Source organism: Mesoplodon densirostris, chromosome 3 (assembly GCF_025265405.1).
Source record: "Mesoplodon densirostris isolate mMesDen1 chromosome 3, mMesDen1 primary haplotype, whole genome shotgun sequence".
Taxonomy (NCBI): Eukaryota; Metazoa; Chordata; class Mammalia; order Artiodactyla; family Ziphiidae; genus Mesoplodon; species Mesoplodon densirostris.
The window spans coordinates 149,166,711-149,189,822 of record NC_082663.1 but is presented as its reverse complement, the minus strand read 5'-3'; the positions used below and the strand labels follow the sequence as shown (position 1 = coordinate 149,189,822).

Here is a 23,112-nt window from a genome sequence, read left to right as displayed (position 1 = left end):
AACAGCGGGGCCGGTCACTCGGGGGCCAGCCCGGGGGCCGGCGGGGAGGGCGGGGAGGGGTGCTCTACAGTGTGAGTCTGCGATGGACGAGCTGCAGTTAGAGGGAGTGGCGGGGAGGGGAAGGTTCAGGGCAGCCCCCGTGGGGGCAGGGACCCCAGGCCTGTGGGGCTGAAGGGCGGAGCATGAGGCGGCGGCTCTGGGCTGAGCCCCAGCTCCCAGTGCCCCCCGCAACCAGCTGGGGATGCAGGGGTTGGGGGAGGGTCAACCCGCCCAGAACTTCAAGCTCCTGGTGCCTCGTGGCAAGAAGCAGGCAAGTGACACAGAGATGAAGAAGCGGATGCAGCTGGCTGGGCTTTCGGAAATACCATCCCTGGGGCAGGGGTGGGAGGCCGATACCCCTTTCAGCCCCTTGGGGATCAGAGGGACCAAAAAGTCTTCTGCCAGGTGGAGCTGAGTGACCGGGGAGGGGAGACACGGGGTATGTGTGTGTTGGATGGTGGGGCAGCTGCCACGAACCCCTGACCTCTGAAGGCTCATTTTCTCATCTGGTACATGGGATGGTGACGTCCCTTATCTTTGGAGCCCCCGGGGAGGGTGGCTGGAGGGCGTGGGGTGGGCCTGGCTCTTTCCTCCCCATATCTGAGCCTGCCAGACCCCTGTCCTCTCCTCTCCTGGGGCCTGGTGGCCACGCATGCGCTCACACATTCGCTCTGCAGCTACAAGGAGGCTGACAGCTATGCGCCAGCACCGAAGCACTGGTGTTAAACCGATAAAGACGTGCTGAGCCAGATGGTGAAGAGCTGTCGTTCTGAGCCCCTGCGTGTTCCCCGCGACCCCGGGTGCTGCCCCAGAGCCCACATCTAAGGGGTCTGAGGCTGGTGTCCATTTGACTGGTGGGTCCCCTATCACATGGGCGATACTTACATGTACATACATGTCTCGCCTAGACTCCTGCGCTCGCTCGCTCTCTCTCCCTCACCCCTCACACACTCACACACACACACATACACACACACACACACAGTCACAACCCGCGACCTCAGGGCCTGGCAGACCACCCCCCTCCCCCTGCCGAGAAGCCAGCGCAGGACAGGTGGGCAGAGAGAGAGGAGGCGGGATGGAGAAACCAAGGATGAAAACAAACAGGCGCGAAAGGAAGCTAAGAACAGAGAGACACAGGAACTAACTTTCAAAGTGAAACCCCGGCTCCCTGAGGGGGCTGCTGAGGCCTGAATCTGCAGAAACAGCAAACAATAAATAAATGAAAACACGCGGGGAGGCCACCTCCCCCCGCCCCTCGCTGGGTGCACGCACAGCAGCCGGCGGACAGACGCAAAGGGCAGAGCAACAAGTGAGGGACACACGGCCGCCTGGGCCCCAACCAGAGAACCAACAGCAGCTGCTGTGCATCCCTCCGGCTGGACATCGGCCAGTCCTGATTTTCAGCTGTGACTTCGGAAAGATCCCAAAGTTTTAGGTTCTTCTATCAATCAACATGTCCCCCCAGACCAACCTGGCCTTGGATCCCCTGTTGGGGTCAGCAGAGGGGATTTTGGAGGAGAGGCAGGATGGTGAGGGAGAAACTTGGGGGCAGGGGAAGGACATACGGGCCCATGCCAGGACCTTTAAGGAGGACAGCACCAATCACTTAAACATACACATTTAAAATCCTCATTTGGATGGAAACAGAATTGATATAAGCTAGTCCAGAGACAGAAAAGAGAAGGGAGTACATTAGGGGTGCCATGAGACCTTTCATGATCTCTTGTGGAGGACTGCAGCCATCAGTTAAAATAAATGATCAAAATCCTTGTTTGGATAAACATGGAACTAACATGAGACAGTCCAGCAGCAGAAAAGAGAGACAAATAAATATATTAGGAATAGCATGCAAGGCTATATGCATGAGCCCTTCAGGAGGACTGCAGCCATCAGTTCAATATAAATGTTTTTAAATCTCCATTTGGTTGGAAAGAGTTAATATGAATGAGTTCAGAGACAAGAAATGAAGAGCTGGGTGCAAGCAGAGAGACAGACGTTACCATGCTGTGAGCTCATAAGGAGAACAGCAGCCATCAGTTAAATTAAAAATTCCTTATTTGGTGAGAAGCAGCTGGCATGAGCCCGTTAAGAGGGAGGAGGTGAGGGAATGAGAGGATCACTGCACATGAAGATGATCAAGGGCAAGGTCCTGGTTCAGTTCTCCCACCAAGCATGGCAGGCGACTCGGCTGAATCCTATTAACCTACAGGGAACTATAAAGAGGCAGGGAGAACATGAGCATCTGTGGCCATGGAGGGGAGAGAGACAAGAGTGTGGTGGAGGCGGAATTCTTACACCTTGCTAGGGGCACATCCCTGGGGATTGGGAAAAACCCTAACACCCACCACCGAGTGGCCTTAAGACTAGAGGTGTGAACAGAAGCAGAGCTCTTTCTGCCAGAAGAAATGAGGATTCAGCAAAGTTTTGCTTTTGTCTTTGTCTGAAGATGTCCTTTAAGCTCCCAGAGAAGACAGCAACCACCAGTTAAACGCAACTCTTCGAAAGCCTCCGTTGGTTGTAAGCAGAATCAACCCATGACAGTTCCAAGCCCAGAGCCACGGAGGAATTTGGGAATTAGGAACTGAATCGTACCAAGCACAGTTCAGTGGGGGCAGTCCTCGGGATCCACCGAGGTGGCAGCTTCCTCTCTTCCTATGCTACCTCTCCCCTTCCCCCGTCGCTGTCGTCCCTGGCACCTGGGATCAGCACATACCTGGCGTCTGGAAGTTAATGCGTCTCATTTCCACGGGGTCCTTGGGGTGGTGGGGGGCGAGGTCGGCATTGTTCAGTAGGCATTTGGTGCGGGGCTCTGAGTCCTTGCGTTTACTTTGTAGGAGCAAGCAGACACGCGAACATGTGACCCAGCTGCGCGCAACTGGGGTTCCCACGACCACGCACAGACGTGTGTGCAATGGCTGGAGCAGCCAGGCACCCGCTCACCCAACAGGCACGATGCCACCCCAGTTCCCCTTCCTTGGCCTCCGAAGGGCAGGACCAGTTCTTACCTGTCAGGCTTACTGCTCCCGAAAACAGACATAGGTGACGAGTTGGGGGGGAAAGAAGACAGGTGAGGGTGTGCTGGCCATCAAGGGCCTGTTCTGTGACTGTGGGTGGCTTTCTTTCCCTCTCTGAGTCTCGGTCTCCTCCAGAAAATGGGGCTAATCCTTCCTGCGTGGGTCCCCCGCCACAAGGAATAACATCTCAGCCCTCTCTTTCTAAGCTGGGACGTGTCCCACGTGACCTCGTTAAACTGGACAGAGGCAGCCCCCACCCCAAATCTTGCCGAGTGGAGTGCGAGACTTAAGAGGAGTCAAATCACTGGCTGGGTTGGAACACTAGCCCTGCCATTTCCCAGGCTGTGTGACTTTGATCAGGTGGCTTAATTTCTTCGAGCCCTGGTTTCCCTGTCTGGACCATACAGGGCTTCTGCGATGATCCTCTGAGATGACCGTTCCCCGCTGGATCTTTCCAGACCCCCCTCCTTTTTTAGGAAGCCTTCCCTCCTGTCAAGTGGGGGGCGGGGCAGGGGGCTCACTTCTTATAGAGCAAGATGGCAATAACGATGCAGATGATGAAAACCACAGCCAGCACGGGCCCAATCACCCAGATGAGCCCCTCCTCGCCGTCCACAATGGGCTGCGGGTCTGGGTTATCCAGCTGGAAGGGGTCTGAGAAGGGGCTTGCCGCAAATGTCTGCAGGAATGGGGTGGGGGGACCTCCATCAGTGCCCGTCCTCCTCACGGTGGCCACATGGGTCTTTCTCAAACACAAATCCATGTCCATCCCCTACTCTAAACCCCCCTACAGCTCCCAAGAACCCTGACCCTGGTGGCCTGCATGGCCTGGCCCTTGCCAATCGTCACTCTCTCCCTTCCTCACTCTGTTTCAGCCACTCTGAAATCCCTTTTGCTCCTCTTGCACCCCAGACCTTTGCACATGCAAACTGTGGGATGCCCTTTCTTTACCGAACTCCTACATATCCATCAGAGCCCTAGTTCCAAAGTCCTTTCCTCTAACAAACCTTCCCTATGGGATACTCTCAACCTCAAACTGTTCCCTCTGCCCAACTCTGACCACAGTTAGGAGGATCTGTATCTGGTTCTGAGGTCAGGGCCCTAGGGACTGGCCTGCCTCACTCAGGGGGTGTGGCTCGATATGGGCAGACACCATTTGGGACTTACGGGTTCGCTCTTCTGCAGCACAGCAAGCACAAAGAGAACATATCGGTGGCCAGGCTCCAAGCCCCTGTTGTCAAAGCCACCGTACTGCTTCTGGTCACCGGGATGGAAGGTGGGTGGCAGCACTGAGAAGCGAGCCGCGATGTAGGGCCGGGGCACCTCCAGCTGGCGCGAGTGCCGCAGGCTGCGCCTCTGCAGCCGTGCGATATCCTGGATCAGCTGTGGGAACAGAGATGTGGGCTGCTCAGAACCTGGCTGGGAGCAACTGGGCTCACGAAAGCTGGGACATGTCTGGGCCCCACTGGTTGGGCCCCAGGCTCTTACCTCCTCCAGGTCCATTTCCTCTGGGCTGCCCAGCGGGGTCAGGAACTGGCCACCACGAGATTTACGCAGTGGCACCATCACAATGAAGTAGTTCCTATCAGGAGATGGAATCATGGGGTGTTGTCTACTAGCATGACCAAGGGATGCTATCTAGGGCTGAGCTGGGGAGCCGCCCCTCTCTGAATCTTCCCTTCTGCTCATACAATAGGCATATGGCCCCAGTCACATAGGACTATAGTTCCTGATTCAAGCCTCCAGGCTTCTGATGATACTGTACCTTTTGCCTAGAAAGCCTACCCTGTGCAATTACAGTTGACCCTTCAACAACATGGGGATTAAGGGGGCCAACCCCCTGCACAGTCAAAAATCCATATATAAGTACAGTTGGTCCTCTGTATCCATGGTCCTCTATCTATCTGTGGATTCAACCAGCTGTGGATTGTGTAATACTGTGGTCTGTACTTCTTGAAAGAAATATGCATACAAATGGACCCATGTAATTCAAACCTGTGCTGTTCAAGGGTCAACTGTATATTTCTCAAACTCCTATACATCCTTCAAAACCCCAGCTTCCATGCCCACAGTCTTGTAATTCTCGATTTTTCCCTATTTCCCAGAGTTCTCCTCTCCTTACTGGGGACTCTCAGCCCTGGTGCCTCTCACTGCCACACCATAGGACTGAGAGTGTCTGTGTCCAGCTCTGTCTCCCCACCAGTCTAGGAACCTAGAACCAGTAGGTCAGGCATATGGGGGCGTCAGGGAATGCTCAAGGAGCAGACACGAGGCCATATTTAGCGACAACATCTACGAGAAGCACTGGACCTTCAGGGGAATCACACGGGGTGGGGCTGATGCGATCTCTGTTTTACAGACAGGTGAGGAAACTGAGGCACAGAGAGATCAAGCGGCTGGCCCCAGTCACAGAGCTGGCTGGTTAAGGGGTGCAAGATCCCTGAGGGGGGCGAGTTGAGCTTACTGGACAGGCACAGGGCTCTGGCCGTCGGGCAGATACACCACGATGTAGCCATCGGAGTCAGGCTTGGGGGTCACGCTGGGCTTAGAGCTGAGCAGGTTGAAGGCAGTCCAGGCAGTGACCGTCTGCTGGAGGCCACCCAGGCTGCTGCCGCGGTTGGTCAGCACGAAGTTGTAAAAGGTGTTGGGCTTGAGGTGCGTGATGAGCTTCTTGGTGGTGCGGCCGTCCACGTCCAGCGTGAGCCCATTGTACTGGATCTGTGGGACGGGCCAGCTCAGCAGGGCTCTGGGTTGAGCCCCTGGTCCTGACCGAGCCTGGATCCCAGACTTAGCCCTGACCCTGCCAACTGTGACCCCAGACTGAGCCTCAATCCCAGCTGAGCCCCAATTCTAACAGAGCCTTGATCCCAGACTAAGTGTTGACCCCAAACTCAGCCCCAACCCCAGACTGAGCCCCGAACCCAGGCTGAGCTTCAATCGCTGCCAAGTCCTGGCTCTAAGTCCCAGTCCTTAAACAGCCCTAATTCCAGATTGAGGCTCGAGCCTAGACTGAGACACTGAGCCTGAATCCTAGCTGAGCCCCGATCCCAGGCTAAGCCCCAGCTCTGACTGAGCACTAATCCCCTATTGAGCCCCAAACCCAGACTGAACTTCAACCCTTGGGACTGATCCCAGGCTAGGCCCCAATTCTGACTGAGCCTTGATCCCAGACTAATAAGTCTTGACACCAAACTAAGCCCCAACCCCAGACTGAGCCTCGAGCCTACCCGGCAGCGAGTCCAGCTGACCCCCAACCCTGGACCCAGCCCCAACTCCAGACCAGGCCTCAACCCCGGCCGAGCTCCACCCCGACTCATCGGGAGGCTGCACCTTGTAGGGCGTGGGTGAGTGGTAGTTGTCGGGGAACTCCCAGCTGAGCAAGACCGCCGTCTTCATGATCATCTTCACCTTGAAGTTCTTGGGCGAGACTGTGCCACGCAGCAGCAGGCGGGAAAGAGCAAAGGAGAGGTCCCGTGAGTGCTCGGGGGCGGGGGGAGCGGGGGGGACGGGGTTGTGTGGGGGGCGGCCCAGGCGCTCCCTGTCGTCCGCTGTGCCCGTGGCCTTACTGCCTGGCCCTGGCCCGGCCCTGCCTGTTCCAAGTCCCTGCCACGGGAGACGGCGCAGCTGGAGAGAAAAGGCGGAGGTGGAGGGGGGTTGGGGGGGACAGGGTGGGCTGGGGGCGGTGGAGGGGGGCGGCGGTGCCACCTAGGTGTGTCCCACCTTTGCCAACGCCGGAGCCTCGGGGTCTGGACTGGCCTTGAGCATCCACGAGGAAGCAGAAAAGTGACCACTTACCTGGGCGGGGGAGAGGGAGGGGGCTGGGGTGGGGGTGGGCGCGAGGCCCGGTCCGGCTCTGGTGCGGGGATCACCGCGCGCCTACCTTGGTCCCGCAGGAACGTCCGGTAGCGGACGGGGGGGCTGTAAGGGCCGGGGCCGCGGCGCGTGTGGGCCCGCACTTGGAGGTCATAGGCCGTGTCGGGCTTGAGGCCCTGCAGCGTGAGCACGTTCTCGGCGCCCGGCTCGGCCGCCGCGGGCAGCTCGGTCTCTCGGGCGGGGCCCAGGGCGCCGGCCTCCTGCACGGCCACCGTATACTTGACAATGGCCCCGTTGCGCTCGGCGGGCACTGGTGGCAGCCAGCGGAGCAGGACTGTGCCGGCGGAGGCGTTGCCGGCCGCCTCGAGGATCTGTGGGTGGCCGTGGGGCGTGTCCTCGGGGATGCTCAGGACCTCGGCCACCTCCTCGCCCAGGCCGCCTCGGCTCCGGGCCGCCAGCCGGAACACGTACGTGGCGCCCTTGTGCACGCCCGACGCAGTGTAGTGGTCCTCGGTGGGCGGGAACTCCAGTGTGGCCAGGGGCGACGAGTCCTCGCGGCCGAACTGCAGGCGATAGCCCAGCACCTGGTCCTCGGCGGTGCCGGCTGGGGGCTCCCAGCGTGCCAGCAGGCTGCCCTCGGGGGTCTGCTGCACCGACAGGGTGGGGCGGCCCAGCACTGTTGTGGGGGGGAGGATACAGGGCCGGGGTCAGCCTGGGAGCACAGGGGGAGATAGCCATTTTTTTTGGCCACACCGTGCAGCTTGTGGGATCTTAGTTCCCTGACCAGGGATTGAACCCAGGCCCTCCGCAGTGAAAGCGTGGAGTCCTAACCACTGGACCGCCAGGGAATTCCCAAGGGGTTGCCATTTTTTAAAAGCGGTCTTGGGAAGGCTTCGCTCAGAAGCAGACTTGAAGGAGGTGGGGGAGGGAGCCGCGGGGAGGTCTTGGGGGAACAGTGATTCAGGCAGAGGGAACAGCCAGTGCAAAGGCCCTGAGGTGAGACTGTGCTGCATGAGTGCAAGGAACAGCGAGGAAGCAGGGGGCTCAGAGGACCCGATAAACGAAAACATCAACAGATGTCACAGCAAGCCCGCATCTATGTTTCTCCTTCTTCTGTTAGTAAGTCACTCAGCTCTTGCCTCATTTATTCACCCCTTGCCTCCTGCCGGCACCTGATTAATATCCATGGAATGTAGGAGTGTCCAAAACCCTGTCCCTGCCCCCATGGTTCTCACAGTCTGGGTAGTGATCAATGTGTCAAGGCCCTGAGAAGCCCTGCAGTGCTGAAGCTCTATACATGAACAGGCTTCTCCACTGCAGGACTTATCAGGACTTTTAATGGATGGTGGTGTGAACAGTCACAGTGTATGCAGCAGGTTCTGCTTAGCAAGCATGGCTCTAATGTAACGTCCCTGAGAGAGGACAGCAGATCACAGGAAGCTTCCGGGAAGAGGTGACATGGGCGCTAGAGGACACAGAGACTAGGCAGACGAAGGGAATGGTAGGGGCATGGGCTGGCAGCAGTGTGGAGGGGTGCTGTGTCCAGCTGGGAGGCCTTGAACATCAGGCTCTGTGGTCAGCAGTGAGGCATGGAGAGTGCAGGAAGTGGGGTGGAGGTCATGGGGGCCTTTGTTCCTCTAACACACGAAGCTTGTTCCCTCCTCTGAGCCTTTGCCCAGGCTGTGCTCTCTGCCTGGAATACCCTCTCCCCTTACATTTTCATGGCTCTCTCTCCTCACTCAGCTATGTTTGGCTGGTGAAAAAACAACCTCTTGGGACTGATGGGAGGGGCCTGAGGGGGAAACTGAGGCAGGGCTGCCAGGAGAGAAGGCTTCAGGGTGCAGCGGGGGAGACGGGCACACCACCCTGAAGTGACAACCTGCCTGGGGTGATCAGAGCTGGGATGGGGGAGGCACGGGGTGCTGGGGGCAGGAGGGGTGCAGACTGACCAAGACTGTGGCATGGGGGTGAGTGGGAAAGGCTTCCTTAGGAAGTGCTGACTAACCAAAGACCCAAAGGATGCAGAGGAGACGGCCAGCCCGGAGAAGGGTATCCAGGCATGGGGAACAGGAGGCAGAGGGTGAGGAGTTAAGAGCTGGCTGTTAAAGGTTTCCATCTGGCTAGAGCTGAGCGGGGCTGGACCACACTGGGTCTTAATATGCTCTGGAGCAGCCCCACACCTTTGCTCTCCCTGTTCCTCCTGCTTGGTGCATCCTCCCCCCACCAACAGGGGCTCAAGAACTCTGCAGGGATGCTCTGAGGGCAAAGGGGCCATAGAGGGTCTCGCACCTGCTCCCTTGGTCACTACCACCTTGGGTTTACTGCGAGCGCCATCGCCTTTCATGGTGTAGGCGGCTACCGTGATGGAATAGGCGGTCTCAGGCTGCAGGTTTGTGATGATCATCTCCTGCGGGTGGGGGCAGGGGTGGGGAATCAGTGACACAACCAGGGCTGCCCACCCTCCTCCCCATGCTAGGGACAAGCAAGGCAGACACGGGGCCCAATCTGCGGGCAGAGACGTGCACCCGAGCTCATGCACAGACCCCGACACGTAGCACATCCATGCTGACATGGGCACACGTGGTATGACATCTGTCATGGACCGCCTGGATCAGTGCAGTCCCCACCCCTCTGGTCCCCAGCTGCCACTCTTGCCCCACCCCCGTTCTGTCCTCCCTGCAGTGAGTCAGGTCTCCAGGGCTCTGGTCTCCCCGGGGACAAAAGCCCAAGTCCTTCGTACCACCGGAAGTCCTCTGCCGCGCACGAGGCCCTGCACGACCTGCCCCGTCCCCTCCCTGCCCTCACCTCCTCCCTCGCTCACTCTGCTCCAGCCACACGGGGCTGCCTTTCTATCCCTCCTCCAACCAGATATGGTCCTGCCCCAGGGCCCCCCCCACCCGACCCCTGTCTCCACTACATCCATTGTTGTGCCGGAGATTCCTTATACCAGCTCTTGAAAGCCAACAGTCGAATTTTCAGAAAATTTGCAAGCCACTTATTAAATAGCCGTTATTATAAATGAAATTATATAAACGTACGATCAAATAAATAGTAAAAACAAAGGTAATTACTCAAAACCCACCCCTCCGTCATTATTTTACCGTGTTTACTATTATCTGTGTCCTCGAGATTATTCTATTCTATCTGTGCGATACAAATACTACACAATGACGAGCTACCACAAATCTGGTAGGTAGCTTGAAATCGACATGGTGGGAGTATTTACACCATGGAAAAGGGCAAATGCTACCACTCAGGATTGCACCCACCCAACAGCTGGCTGTTCAATCATTTACACCACTATCTGTGCCCCGTCCCCACCAGAGCTGTAACTAGACACGTATTTGTGCCTTGTTCCAAGTAACATCCGTCTCCCCTGAACCGTGACCCCAGGAAAACGGGCTCAGGTGTGCCTTGGTCACCGCTGCATCCACGGCACCTCGCTCAGGATCAGCAGGTGCTCAGTAAATCACTGCTCATTCAGTGAAAGAGCACCCTGACCCTCACACTCACACGCGTGTCCATGTCTCCCATACATGCACACCCACAAACACGTCCGGCATGCCCGGGAGCTCCGGGGTGGCCCCAGGTCAGGAGCATAGGAGGGGGGACAGGATGCACAAACAGAGGGTCTCCTGCCCCTGAGCCTCACATTCAGTCCTTCCCAGGGTCTTAGTGGGTTGGAGGGTCTGAGCCGGAGCCATGTGGGAACCTCCCCCAAGACTGGGGTGGGGCGGGGCGGGGGAGAAGCAGAGCTACTGGAGTGGGTGGGGCCGTGTCAATTTAACATCGGGCTTGGGGCTGTCAGAAGAGCCTGTGGTCCCTATCTTAGGGGCAGAAAGACAGCCCAGAGAGATGCAGCGACTTGCCCAGAGCCACACAGCAATCCTGACTCTGGTTCAGGGCCTCCTGCAGGCCTCCTTTCCCACCTGGGGCCCACTGACCCCTCTCATCACGTCAGGGCCAGAATGAAGGGGACACTTTGGCCTAAGAGAGAAACTTCGAGGTCAGGAAGGGCTGAGTCAGGTGACAAAAGGGTCAGGCTAGGCTGGAAAGTGACTCAGTTTGGATCTGCCAGGCCTGGGTGCAACAGGGGAAGCTGTGGGCTGGAGGGGGGGTGGTTAACGCTGTGAACAGCTGGAGCAAAGGTGTGGTGGAGAAGACCCAGGCCGGGAGCTAGGCTGGAGGAGGGAAGTTGGGAGGCAGGAGGCCAGCGGAGTTCAGGGGCCATTCAGCTAAGAATGGATACCTCCGTGGTCCCCAGCAGAAAAGCCCATGTGCCTGATGCAAAACCGAGGCTGCCAGCTAGCTCCAAGAGGTAACTAGGTGTGCATCGGGGGCCCAGGGGAGGAGACCCTTTTACAAGGGGCGTGCGGGGATGGGGTCACAGCACTGCACGGCCCACCCGCGGGAAGCGCACTGGCAGCGGCTCGGGGTGGCAGGGGGGCACTACTTACATATTCGGCCGTGTCGTCCGTCTCCCACTGAGCGCGGGAGGAGGCGGCAGGGGAGAGAGGAGGAGGTGAGCGGAGTAGCCAGAGAGAGAGAAACAGAGAAGCAGCGAGAGGGCGGGAGCGCAGGGGGCCCGGGGCCCCACCCCACCACCAGGCCCCGCCCCGGAGCCCCGCCCACCTGGGCATCGGCCAGCATGATGTCCTTGATGCGCGGCGGCCCTCGGGCCTCAGCGCCCTCCATGCGCACGTAGTGGACCTGGTAGCCGCGGATCTGGCCGTGCTGCCGGCCGGGCGCGGGTGAGCGCCACAGCACGCGAATAGCCGTGGCGTTGAGCGCCTCCGCCTCCACCTTCCGCGGCGGCGCGCTGGGCACTGGCGGGTGGGGGGGGAGGGGAGGGGCGGGCGGGGCCGTTACTGGGGTGCCCAGCCCTGCCCCGGGCAGCGCCACTGACCGATGCCAAGGTGCCGAGTGACTGCCAGTTATAACCCGGCGCTCTGAGCGCTCACCGCTGGCCCGGAGGGAATACCTCTTTCACGCTTCCCACAGCCCGGGGAGGGGGCTCTGACGGTGCACCCCATTTACAGACGGGCAACTGAGGTCCCCCCAGAGCCTAGGTCACCTGCCCAGGGCCACAAGACATGAGTGGGCCGTGCATGCCCCACTCTAAGAGGTTTACCCACACTGCTTCCAACCTCAGAGCATCCCTTCTAGATAGGGGTCCTTATGCTCCCTTTACAGATGGGGAAATCAAGGCACAGAGAGTTGATCCCAGGACCACAGGGTTATCAAGAGGCAAAGCTGGGATGGGAACCCGGGCAGTCCAGCTGCACGCTCCTACACATTCCAGGGTGCAGCCAGCGCACTCCGCACTGGAGCATTTTTTCAGCCAGCCCCCAAGCTGAGAGCCCTCGCCACCCACCCCACCCCCACCCCAAGGCCTGGCGTGAAGAACCGCTTCATTTCTTCCCCATGGTTAGGACAAAATGTTGGGGCTGCCAACCGAAACTTCCAGGCCAATGGCTCAGAAAACAGCTGGTCCAGGTTTCCTGCAATTTTATTGGGGAAGCTGCCTGCTTCATTTTGCCCCATGCCCTCAGCTTCTACTGTGTGACTAGCGTCTTAGAACTTTCTAGCTCAGCTACGGTGGGAATATTTACAACACAGAAATCGGCCAGTGCTACAAATCAGTCTCTATGCCCCAGAGAGCTGGCAGTTAACCACCATCAGCAGGCAATCTACCTACTTTCTAGGTAGGATAGCTCAGACCCAAGTAGCTCCAAATCTCAGGTTATCCCTAGAGTCTAAAAAACCAGGTTCCTGGGGTGAGGGACCATAATTTTTGTTGCAAGTGCTGCTTGCTGTTTCCTACACTCCGTTTCCATGGCTTCCACCACCGGACCAAAATACAGGGCTCCCTGCTTAATGTTCCAGGCCCAAGGCTCAGAGAGAAAATGTAGCCCGGAAGATCCAGAACAGAGAATTCCAAGATCAAGGAGCCCGGGTTGGCTTGGGGAGGCTGATGGCCACTTGTCTCCTTCTCCTGATTATGGCTTCTATGGTTGGCTAAAAAGTTCATTCGGTTTTTTCCATAAGATCTTACTGAAAAACCCGAAAGAACTTTTTGGCCAACCCAATACCTTCTGACCACCAGCCAGCCCAGTTTTCCAGGGACAGAAGGCTCCGAGGCAGGGGCCGGGCTGGGGCCTGGGGGTCCCGGGGGTCCCAGGCCGGGGCCGGTGCTTACCGTCCTCGTCGGTGCGGATGACCACGGGCGAGCTCTCGGGCCCTGGTCCCACCTCTGTGTGAGCGATGGCCGTGATGCGGTACTCCGTCCACTTGTCCAAGGCCTCCAGCAGGATCTGGGTGGTGGTCGGGGGGATGCCGTTCACCTCCTTGGGTTGCGGGTCCTCTGAGCCCAGCGGTCGGTAGCGGACGCTATAGCTCACCAGGGCCCCGTTGTGCGTGTCCGGCGGCGGCGGGCGCCAACTTACCAAAATGGCCGTGGAGCGCGTGCTGACACATTTAACGTCTTGAGGGGGGGCTGACGGTTCTATTGGAGGGTGGGGAGAACGTGGGGGTGGGGAAGGGAGGCGGGATGGGCGGGGAGGGGGTGGGGAAACAAAAGATGGGAAAGAGAAAATAAAAAAGAAGATGATAACAAACAAAACAGAACCAAACCAAAGAGAAGTCGAACCCAAAAGAAGCGGGTGTCAACCAAAGGTGAGATGGGCGGGTTGGTGGGTGGGTGGGCGGGCGGGGATGGGGGCAGAGAGGGCTGGCCAAGAACGCTGCACTCACCACATGGGGCTGCACTTGGCACACAGTAGTTCTTAGGGAGAGGGTAGCCACAGTCCCCAAGGAGCATATGCACGTATGCTGTGCACCATGCCAAGCGGAACAGCAGTAAAAGCCCCATTTACTGGGCACCTACTATGTGCCAGGCACCATGCCAAGTGGCACAGCAGTAAAAGCCCCACTTACTGGCACCTACTATGTGCCAGGCATGGTGATAAATGAAATAGCAATAAAAGTCCCCTATACTGGGCACCTACTATGTACCAGGCACCACGCCAAGTGGAACAGCAGTAAAAGCCCCATTCACTGGGCACCTATTATGTGCCAGGCACGGTGCCAAAACAACAGTAAATGTACTTATTTATTGAGCACCTACTGTGTGCCAGGTATAGCACCAGGAATACAATGACAATAAATGTACTTATCTATTGAACACCTACTGTGTGCTAGGCACTGTGCCAGAATAGCAATAAAAGCCTCATTTATTGGGGACCTACTATGTGCCAGGCACCGTGCCAAGGGCTTCACAGAATAACAGTAAGTGTACTTATTTAGTGAACACCTAGTGTGCACCAGGCACAGCACAGGAGCAGAATGACAGTAAATGTACTTATTTATAGAACATCTACTGTGTGCTAGGCACTGTGCCACAGGAATAGCAAAAGCTCCATTTACTGGGCACCTACTATGTGCCAGCCACTATGCCAAATGCAAAAGCAATAAAAGCTCCATTAATTCAGTAACTACTATGTGCCAGGCACGGTGCCAAGGGCTGCACAGAATGGCAGGTGAAAAATCTACTTATTGAACCCTACTATGTGCCAAGCGCCATGCCAAGGGCTTCACAGAATAACAGTGAAATATTTATTGCACACCTACTGTGTGCCAAGCACTGCGCCAGAAGAATAGCAAAAGCTCCATTTACTGGGCACCTACTATGTGCCAGGCACAGCACCAGGGATGGAATAGCTGTAAGCACTAATTTACTGAATACCTACTGTGTATCCGGGGAATAGCAGTAAAAGCTCCATTTACTGGGCACCTACTATGTGCTAGGCGTGTCTCTAAAAGCGTCATAGGTTAACAGTAAGAGCATCTGTTTACTGAACACCTGTACTGCCAGGGACCCAGAGGGCAACCCTGTGGTTACTTCTTGGCCTCACTTGCAAAGAAAACAATGTCTGAGTCTTGAGCACCTACTGTGTGCCAGTTAGCATGCCAAGGGCTATACAGAGTAATAATAAAAGCCCCTGTGTATTGGACACCTACTGTGATGGCACTGGGTCAGGGCATTACAGATAACACAGCCCACAGTTAGCACCTACTGTGTGCCAAAGTTTTAGTAACTCATAGTTCTTCTGTTTTGAGCCCCTACTGTTCACCTGATGCCAACCTAAGCCCACTGCAGATCAATAGCACGTCTCATTTATTGAACACCTACTATGGGCTGGTCACTGCAACAGCCCTCTGAAGATAAAAGTAGCCGTTGCCATTTATGCGGCACCTACTGCATGCCAGGCACTGTGCTAAGGTCTTTACTGAAACAGAAACACAGTTCCCACATATTAGGTACCTACAACATGCTAGGTACTATACTAAGGACTATGTAGAACATTAGTTCTCATTTCTTAACAGGGCCTACTGTGTGTCAGGCCCTGTTATTTCTGGATAACAGTAATAGTCCCTACGTTTTAAGCGTCTGCTATGTGTCAAGCACCTTATATAAAAATAGTAATAGTTCTTACTTATTGAGCACCTACTATTTACACACACAGCTCCAAGAACCTTGCAGACAACAGTTTTATGTTTGGAGCAAAAACGAAACCATGCCAGGCCCTTCCAGACTGACAGTGGCTCCCATCTGAGCACCTACTATGTGCTTAGCACCAGGCCAACCTCTTTAAAGTGCCACTTATTGAGCGCTTACTGGAAGCCAGGCACTGTGCCAAGGGTTTTGCAGAGCAATCATCATAGCCCCCATGTTTCGGGGACCTACTGTGTACCTGGCACCAGGTTGACCTTGTTACAAGCTACTAATAGCTTCCATTCATGGACTGCCAACTCTGTGCCCAGCACCCTGCCGACCCATATTTAGACTGAAAATGGCAGCTGCCATTTATGGAGCACCTACTGTGTGCCAGGCAGCATGCTAAGGACTTTGTTAGATAACAGTGATACTCCCCATATATTAAGCATGAACTGTGTGTGTTAAGGGCTTTATGGGATATCAGTAATAGTCTCCATGTGCCGAGCACCTACTGTGGGCCAGGCCCTGTATTAAGAGCATTACTGATGATAATCCTCATGTTCTATACATCTGCTGCACGCCCAGCAGCCTAGGCCCTCTGCAGAGTCAAAATACGGCCCATTGATTGTGCCTCATTTAATTCTCATGACCCTCTTACGTGGCTGGAACTAGCACCCCTCCAACCCCCCCGCCACGTTCCAGGTGGGGAAATGGGTTTCAAAGCCCACCTGGTTTGCCTGGCATTCTTTTATCACTGGTTGTATAGCTACTGGGTGCCAGGTCCCACCCGTTCTGGGTGCTCACCTCCCATTTTACAGGTGAGGAAACTGAGGCCCAGAAAAGGCAAGTGGCCTGCCCAAGGGCACATGGCGCAAGCCAGGCCTTGAAGCCAGGCTCAGCTGCTGTCCATGGGCTGTCTTGGTTGAGGCTGGGAATTCAGACCTCAGCCTGTGCCTTTATCAGCTCAGGCCAGCTGAGGATGGCTGGAGCCACACCCTCTCAAATGCCCATGACCCTAGAGCCCGCCTTGTCTGGAGGGAGGCTCAGAGGGGTCACTGGCCTTGCTTGAGGTCAAGGCATATAGAACCTTCACCATCATGCCAGCCGCACTTATTCACTGCATGGGTTTACAGACCACTTACTATGTGCACGTCCCATGCTAGGGTCTGGGACCCAGAGATGAATCAGAGGCCCCCATCCTCAAAGACATCAGGCTACCAGAGACCCCAGAGGCCACTCCAATGGCTTACTGCAACCAGAATGACTCTCTGGCCTCACTTAAATCGAAACACTGGGGTTCCCTCCTCTGGAAATAGACACTTGGGGGTCCCCTCCCCCATTTCTTGACCAGCCACCCCAACCAAAAGTGCCCGGGGGGAATCAAGCAGGAGTGGAAAAACCAACCGAGGAATGTGCCAGAAGGAATGGATTCGCTAAGAAAGGGGAAGGAAAAATAAAACCAAAACCATAATAAAAGAAGAAACAACGATGATGGTGATGATGATGAGAAAAAACATAATAAAAGAAAGAAAGACGCCTTCCAGAAAACTCCCAGTCTGGTTACCTACCTTCCACTCTTCAACTGCTAACTTAAAAGACTTTCTTACGAGGGAGGGAATGGCGGAGTGCTGAGCTACAAGGCCAGACCAAGCTCTGGGTGGGTCTCTGGCCGCGAGCGGCCGCGCAGCCCTGCTCCGGCCCTAGTGTGGGCACGCTGCAGTTCCGGGTTGGCGCCGATGAGGCAGGAAGGTGGGACGGTGTCTGGGGAGACCCATGGCTGAGTGGTCTGGCCTCCACCTACCCTTGAGTTCAGCCTAAGAAGCCCGCACTCCCCGGGGGGGATACGCCTGGCCCTGCGTCTCGGCTGCCAGTTCTCTCGGGCCCCACCCGTCTTGGGGTGCGAAGTGGGGAGTCCCTTCTCCCCCACTCCCTGTCCTGGGCCGCCCCGGAGGTTTGGAGGTTCGCGTGGCTGGGCCAAAGCCGCTTTCTCGACGACCTTGGAGGCCGCCTCCTTCACAATCCGGCCCAACCTGCGTGACTTGTCGGGAGGGTGGGGGGCAGCGTGGATGCGCACACGGATGCGCGGTGTGGGAGGGGGAGAGGCGTGGTTCCAGATTCCACGTTCCTGGGCAGGTGTGCCTCTCGGCAGCGGGGTGCAGAATTTAGGGGACTGAATTTGGGCTCTGGACGGTCTGCACAGCCCAGAGCTGCTGGGGCACACGGGGCACAGGCTAGGGGGCACGCAGGGTGGGCCGTTTTTGTGAACTCGCTGGAGACCAGCGCGTACTCACCTTCACGGCACCTGTGCCGGTCTCCCACGTGGCCGCCCAAGCCACAGGACACCCTCACTGATCGCCTCAAGCACAAACATTCCTGTGAGTTGCGGAGCGTTCGGCTCGGCCCCGGTGGGGCGGGGAGGAGGGGAGGGGGCCGGGGGTGACAGTGGGGTGCTGTGTCTCCAAGTCCCCTGATCCCAGCGGCTCAGACACCCCGGCCCAAGTTGCTGTCACTCTGGACTGACCCGTGACCCCCTGTGTGCGCACGCCCGGGGGCGGGGGAGGCGGGGGCTTGAAGGTTTGAACACTGAGGCAGCTTCCGGAACGAGGCCTGGGGTGGCTACCCCGTGACTGACTGAGCAGGGGGAGGGGAGAAGAAGAAAGGGGGCGGGTCACGGCGGGGGCCATTTGGGCCAGACTGAGCACAGAAGAAGGAGCGGAGGGAGGAGGGGGAGGCAAGGAGGCGGCGGTCGGAGGGGCCTGCCTAGGCCCTGAGCTCAGAGCAGGCAGGGAGGGCGCGGCGGGCGCCACGGTGTGGCCCAGAGCCAGCTGCAGTGTCCTGGCCAAAAGGTGACTTTCTGTGACAGGGAGGCCAGGCGGGCACAGCGAACAACTCCAGGAATTCGAGGGCCCTATGTTTTGGGGGTCCTGCGCTTCCCCAAGAACCTGGCATCAGCTCGGACTCCCCCATGCCCCCGAGCCCCTGGCGATGGGAACCCAGTCCTGGGGCAAGAAGGGCCATCTGGGGAGGTAGGATCATCTCTGCATCCTCTGCTCTCTCGGAAGGATGGGGTGTGAGCTGTGACGGTGTCACAGACCCCTCCAAACACCTGTGAGATGGGCACAACGTGGCCATTCCACTAAACCCAAAACCAGAGGAGAAAGGCAGAGGAGAGAGGAGGTGCCATCAGCGAAACCGGCCACGGCTGTACCCCAGGGAGATGGAGAAATTGGAGCCTGTGGGATCCACGGGTGAGCCCCTCACTGCACTGGTGGGGGAACCGAGGCGCAGCATGGACGCAAGCGCGCCCGAGGCGGAGGAGCGAAGCGGGACGGGCGGAGGCGCCCCCCACCCTTGCGCAGGCCCCGCCCGGGTCAGTGCGCAGGCGCCGGCCAGGTCCCCACCCACGCAGGTCAGGACAGGGTCCGCGAGACACCTACTGGACTGCAGCGTGCGCTGCCGCACCACCGAGGTGAAGGCGCCCAGGCCTTGCGGGGAGCGCGCCGCCAGGCGGAAGGCATATTCGGTGTTGGGCTTGAGGTCGTCCACCACGAAGGCCGTGGCCGGGTCGAAGGTCCTCCCGACCTGGGGGCGAGGCGGGGAGAGAGACGGAGATGGAGAGGGACAGGGAGAAACCAGAGAGATACAGACACAGACCTCACAGAGTGATGGAAATGGAGGAGAAAAGAGTGAGTGGTGGAAAAATTAGCAACGGACAGGGGCAAAGAGAAGCGGGGAAGAGAGACATTCCGGCACAGGCTCGGGGAGACAAGAGAGTCGCCCAGAGCGGGAGCCGGGGGCGAGCGCCAGCCCGCCTCCCCCCGCCCACGCACCTCTCTGCCGTGGTCGCCTTCCCGGAAGAGGAGCTCATACTTGATGATGCTCTCCTGCCGCGGGGGGCTCCACGAGAGCCCGATGCTCGTCTCGGACTTGGCCTCGGCCCGGAAGTTCATGGGCTGGCCAGGCACTGCGGGGCAGGGGGCGAAGAGGACTGGCATTGGGGGGAGGCCTGGGAGGGATGGGCCCGCATAGGGTATCCAACCCGCCAGGTTCCCATTCTCCCAAAAAGGGCCCCGTGAAGCTCAGCACCACCCTAAAAGGAAGGACTTGTTAGGCTCTGGATGCTTCTGGAGTGTTCTCCACTGTTCTTATTTCTCTTATTTTCCCAGGGACCCCCTACCGCCCCTCGTTGTCAGCTGCCGACCCCAATCCCCCCATCCTCTCTGCTGCCAGTGGGAAAACATTAAAAAAATCCCCTTCTCAACGCACCCCAGCATCCTCCCCATTCCCCCAGTTAAACAGAAAACTGGTGGGGACCATAATTTGGAATGTGGATCTCCACCCTGTATCTGATTTACGGCAGCAGAGTTCCAAACCTCCTGTCCCTTTGCTTGGGCAGCTGCCTGACTCTTCCTGGATTTGAGGTTCCAAAGCCTGAGTCCATAAGAAAAAGCCCAGAAACCTGCAGAGAGCTGGGGCCCCACGCACCTAAATGCTCCACATCCCTACCCCACGTCCTTCACCCCAGCAGGTGAGAGACCAGCTCACAGACTTCGGGTTAACACACTATTATTTCAAAATGGGCGGCATGGATCCCCCCAGAGACAGCAGTGAACAGGGGTTCTCAAACTCAGAGATGGATGGGAGCCGGGGCAGTTAACAGAGAAGAGGGAGGCGAACGGAAACCACACCCCTTTTCTCAGATGCAGCCGGCGGCGGCATCTATCTGGATGCCATCGGATGACCTATTGTAGCCCTATGGGCTTGCCAAATCGGATTTTCCAAGGGTAGCCAGAAATCTGGGTTTTCTAGGACAACCTCCCGCTTTGCAACGCTGGCGTGAAAATACTTTAAAGCACCAGGCAGGCCAAATAAACCACGTGGTGGCTTCCAGGTAAGATCGGCCAGCTGCTGGGAGACGCATCACCGCATGGCTGCCTCCTTCCCTCTGGTGGGACAGCCCCAAAACCTGCTGCCCCCCCACCAAGAAGCTGTGCTTCCCGCGGGCATCTCACCTCCCTGCTGTGTCTTGACCTGGATGGGGTCCGAGAGGGGCCCATCGCCTACGGAGGTGAAGGCCAGCACGCGCACGGTGTATGTCTCGTCCTCCAGCAGGCTGCCCACGGTGGTCAGCAGGCTGTCGTCCACGTTGTGCTTCTGCCAGTTGCCCACGGGGTGCTCGGGCTCCATGGTGTAGTAGACCCGGTAGCCCCGGATCAGGCCGTTGGGTTCCACAGGTTCCTCCCACTGGATGATCATGGTGGTGGCGCTGAGCATGCGGGCCTGCACGTTTCGGGGTGCGCTGGCAGGGGCCTGCTCGCCGGTGCGGGTGACCACTGACTCGCTGGGCGGACCCTGGCCGATGGAGTTGACAGCCGACACCCAGATCTCATACTCCGAGTTGGGGCTCAGGCCGCCAATGCTGTAACGCGTTGTGGTGATGTCCTCTTTGATCTGGTAGGGCCCGTCCTGGCTCTTGGATTTATATTCAATGACGTAGTAGGACACGGGGTCTGGGTTGCCAGAGTCCCACGTGATGGTGATGCTGGTGGCCGTGTTCTCTGTCACCACAGGGGTCCCAGGGGCTTTGGGGAGAGCTGTGGGTGGGAGGCAAGTTCACACATCAGGCACGCTGGCTGCAGACCCCAAAGGCTGTGTGACTTTTAGTCACACAACTGCCCTCTCTGAGCCTTCATTTCCTTGGTGGCAACCATGGGCCTAACGACCCCTAGCCCACCATCTATAGCAGGTGTTGGCAAACTACAAACCGAGGGCTGGCACCTGGTTTTGTAAATAAAGTTTTATCAGCACACAGCTACGCGTATGTATCGCTGCTGGCTGCTTTTGTGCTATGATGGTAGAATTGAGTGGCTACAGCAGAGACTAGATGGCCCATAAAGCTGAAAATTTTTACTTAAAAAAAAAAATTGGCTGTTTAAGAAAAATATTCACTTCTAAAGGAAACAGTGGTGGCCCCTGGGCTACAGCTCTTCTCTGTGCTTTACTCTGCTTCATTCTGCTCAGCCACAGGGCCCTTCTGTCTGTTCACACTTCACACTTGCTGTTCCCTGCCCCTGGAATGCTCAGATGGCCAGATGGCTTAAGGCCACCCTCACCACCCTGGCTAAAGGTGCCCTTGCCCAGTTCTTATCACTGCTTGACGGTACGTCATGACCAGGTTTGTATGTTGTCCCCACCAGCAGGGACTGAGGATGGTTTACAGTGTGTCCCCAGCACCCGGATAAAACTGTGACTTCTCTCCCACTTGTCCCAAGATCTCATATCACACAGGCCCCAGGAAGCATGCACCAGAAGACGTTCAATCCCTCAGCAAAATGACCAACACACCAGCTGATGCTGACACTTTCTATGGGCCTAGGGCAGGGCTTGGCAACCTTTACCTGCAGAGGGCCACACAGTAAATCTTTTCAGCTTTGCAGACCACGTGGCCTTTGCTGAGAATCACTCAGCTCTGTCACTGTAGCCCCAAAGCTGCCACAAGCCAGGTGTGAACAAATGGGCAGGTGTCAATAAAGCTTTATTTATAAAAACAAGTGGAGGGCCAGATTCAGCCCATGGGCTGTAGTCTGCTGGCCCCTGTTACAAAGCTAGAAAAATTATTTGGGGTCACCCTCCTCTGAATCTCGCCACAGACTTGAGACATCAGGAGAATCTGTAATCCCTCCCCACCCCACAATGCTCTATCTCTCTGAGTTTTGCACGACCTGTTTCCCTTTTCAACTTTTAGTCTTTCCCTGACCTAGCTTTCCCGGGAGTTGGAACCTTTATTCTGCGGGTCTGAGTGTTGCTACATAGTCCCCATCACTGCTCTAATCAGTCTGCATCATAGCTGCCGGGCTACGTGTCATCTCCCACTTTGGACTGTGAGCCCAATAGAGCAAGACTGGGTCTCGTTCCATGGGGCCAGGCCCAGAATAATTTGTCACCAATAAGTGTTTATTGACTGTCCTCTTCACAGCCAGGAATGACTGAATCCTGAAGAGTAACTCAGAGGTTCTCCACCCGTACCCCCCACCTACATATGAGGTCTGACCTGCCTCCCCCATGCCCCATGGCCCCTGCTTACATTTCACCGTGATCTGGGCCACGGCCTCGATGACACCCAGGCTGGACATGGCCACACACGTGTAGTTGGCAGAGTCCTTGACGTCTGTGAGTTCCAGCACGTTCCGGCCCACGGGCATGTCATCCTCAGGCGTCAGGTCCTCGGCCCCCTGCATCCACTTGACGTATGGCATGGGCGAGCCCACGGCCACACAGGTGATGTTCACGTTGCCACCTGGCATGATCTCGTGGCTCGTGGGCAAGATGGAGAACCGTGGAGCCACGCGGCGGACTGGGGAATGGGGTGGGTGGGAGATGTAGGGGTGGGGGAGGGGAGGGAGGGGGAGGGGAGGGAGGTGTAGGGGGTTGGGGGGATGGGGAGACGGAATGCAGGGGAGAAAAGAAAGAAAAGCAGGAAGAAAGGAAAGAAAGAAAAAAAGGAAAAAAAAAGTGGAAAACAATTTAAATATAAACAGGGCTGTTTCCTTCCCCCCAATTGAAACTTTTTCTTCCAAATGAAAGAAAACAACAACAACAAAAATAAATAAAAAACCAAATTCCAACACAAAGAAACCAAAACTTCAAAGGAAAGTACTTCACAAACAATATAGAGAGAGATATATCGATATATAATAAAAGAGACATGAAGCATTATTCCATAGCAACAGGGTTTCAGAGACCAGA

The 23,112-nt window shown here is 56.9% G+C and overlaps 1 protein-coding gene across 9 annotated transcripts in view; it reads right to left on the bottom strand.

Moving 5' to 3' along the window:
• The window catches only part of PTPRS (protein tyrosine phosphatase receptor type S), a 102,617-nt gene that overhangs the window by 10,439 nt on the left and 69,066 nt on the right, over positions 1-23,112 (bottom strand). For 2 of the 9 annotated variants that reach the window (XM_060094394.1, XM_060094395.1), the window contains exons 7-22: positions 22,451-22,720; positions 20,379-20,960; positions 19,197-19,330; positions 18,804-18,948; positions 13,069-13,374; positions 11,502-11,695; positions 9,159-9,276; positions 6,937-7,545; positions 6,387-6,484; positions 5,521-5,774; positions 4,545-4,638; positions 4,224-4,439; positions 3,578-3,735; positions 3,048-3,059; positions 2,756-2,868; positions 1,188-1,235 (exon numbers count right to left, since the gene is read on the bottom strand). In XM_060094394.1, the coding sequence (XP_059950377.1) occupies positions 1,188-1,235; positions 2,756-2,868; positions 3,048-3,059; positions 3,578-3,735; positions 4,224-4,439; positions 4,545-4,638; positions 5,521-5,774; positions 6,387-6,484; positions 6,937-7,545; positions 9,159-9,276; positions 11,502-11,695; positions 13,069-13,374; positions 18,804-18,948; positions 19,197-19,330; positions 20,379-20,960; positions 22,451-22,720 (3,351 nt within the window). The remainder of the gene's footprint in view (positions 1-1,187; positions 1,236-2,755; positions 2,869-3,047; positions 3,060-3,577; positions 3,736-4,223; positions 4,440-4,544; positions 4,639-5,520; positions 5,775-6,386; positions 6,485-6,936; positions 7,546-9,158; positions 9,277-11,501; positions 11,696-13,068; positions 13,375-18,803; positions 18,949-19,196; positions 19,331-20,378; positions 20,961-22,450; positions 22,721-23,112) is intronic. The other 7 variants (XM_060094397.1, XM_060094396.1, XM_060094398.1 and 4 more) reach the window with 7 other exon arrangements.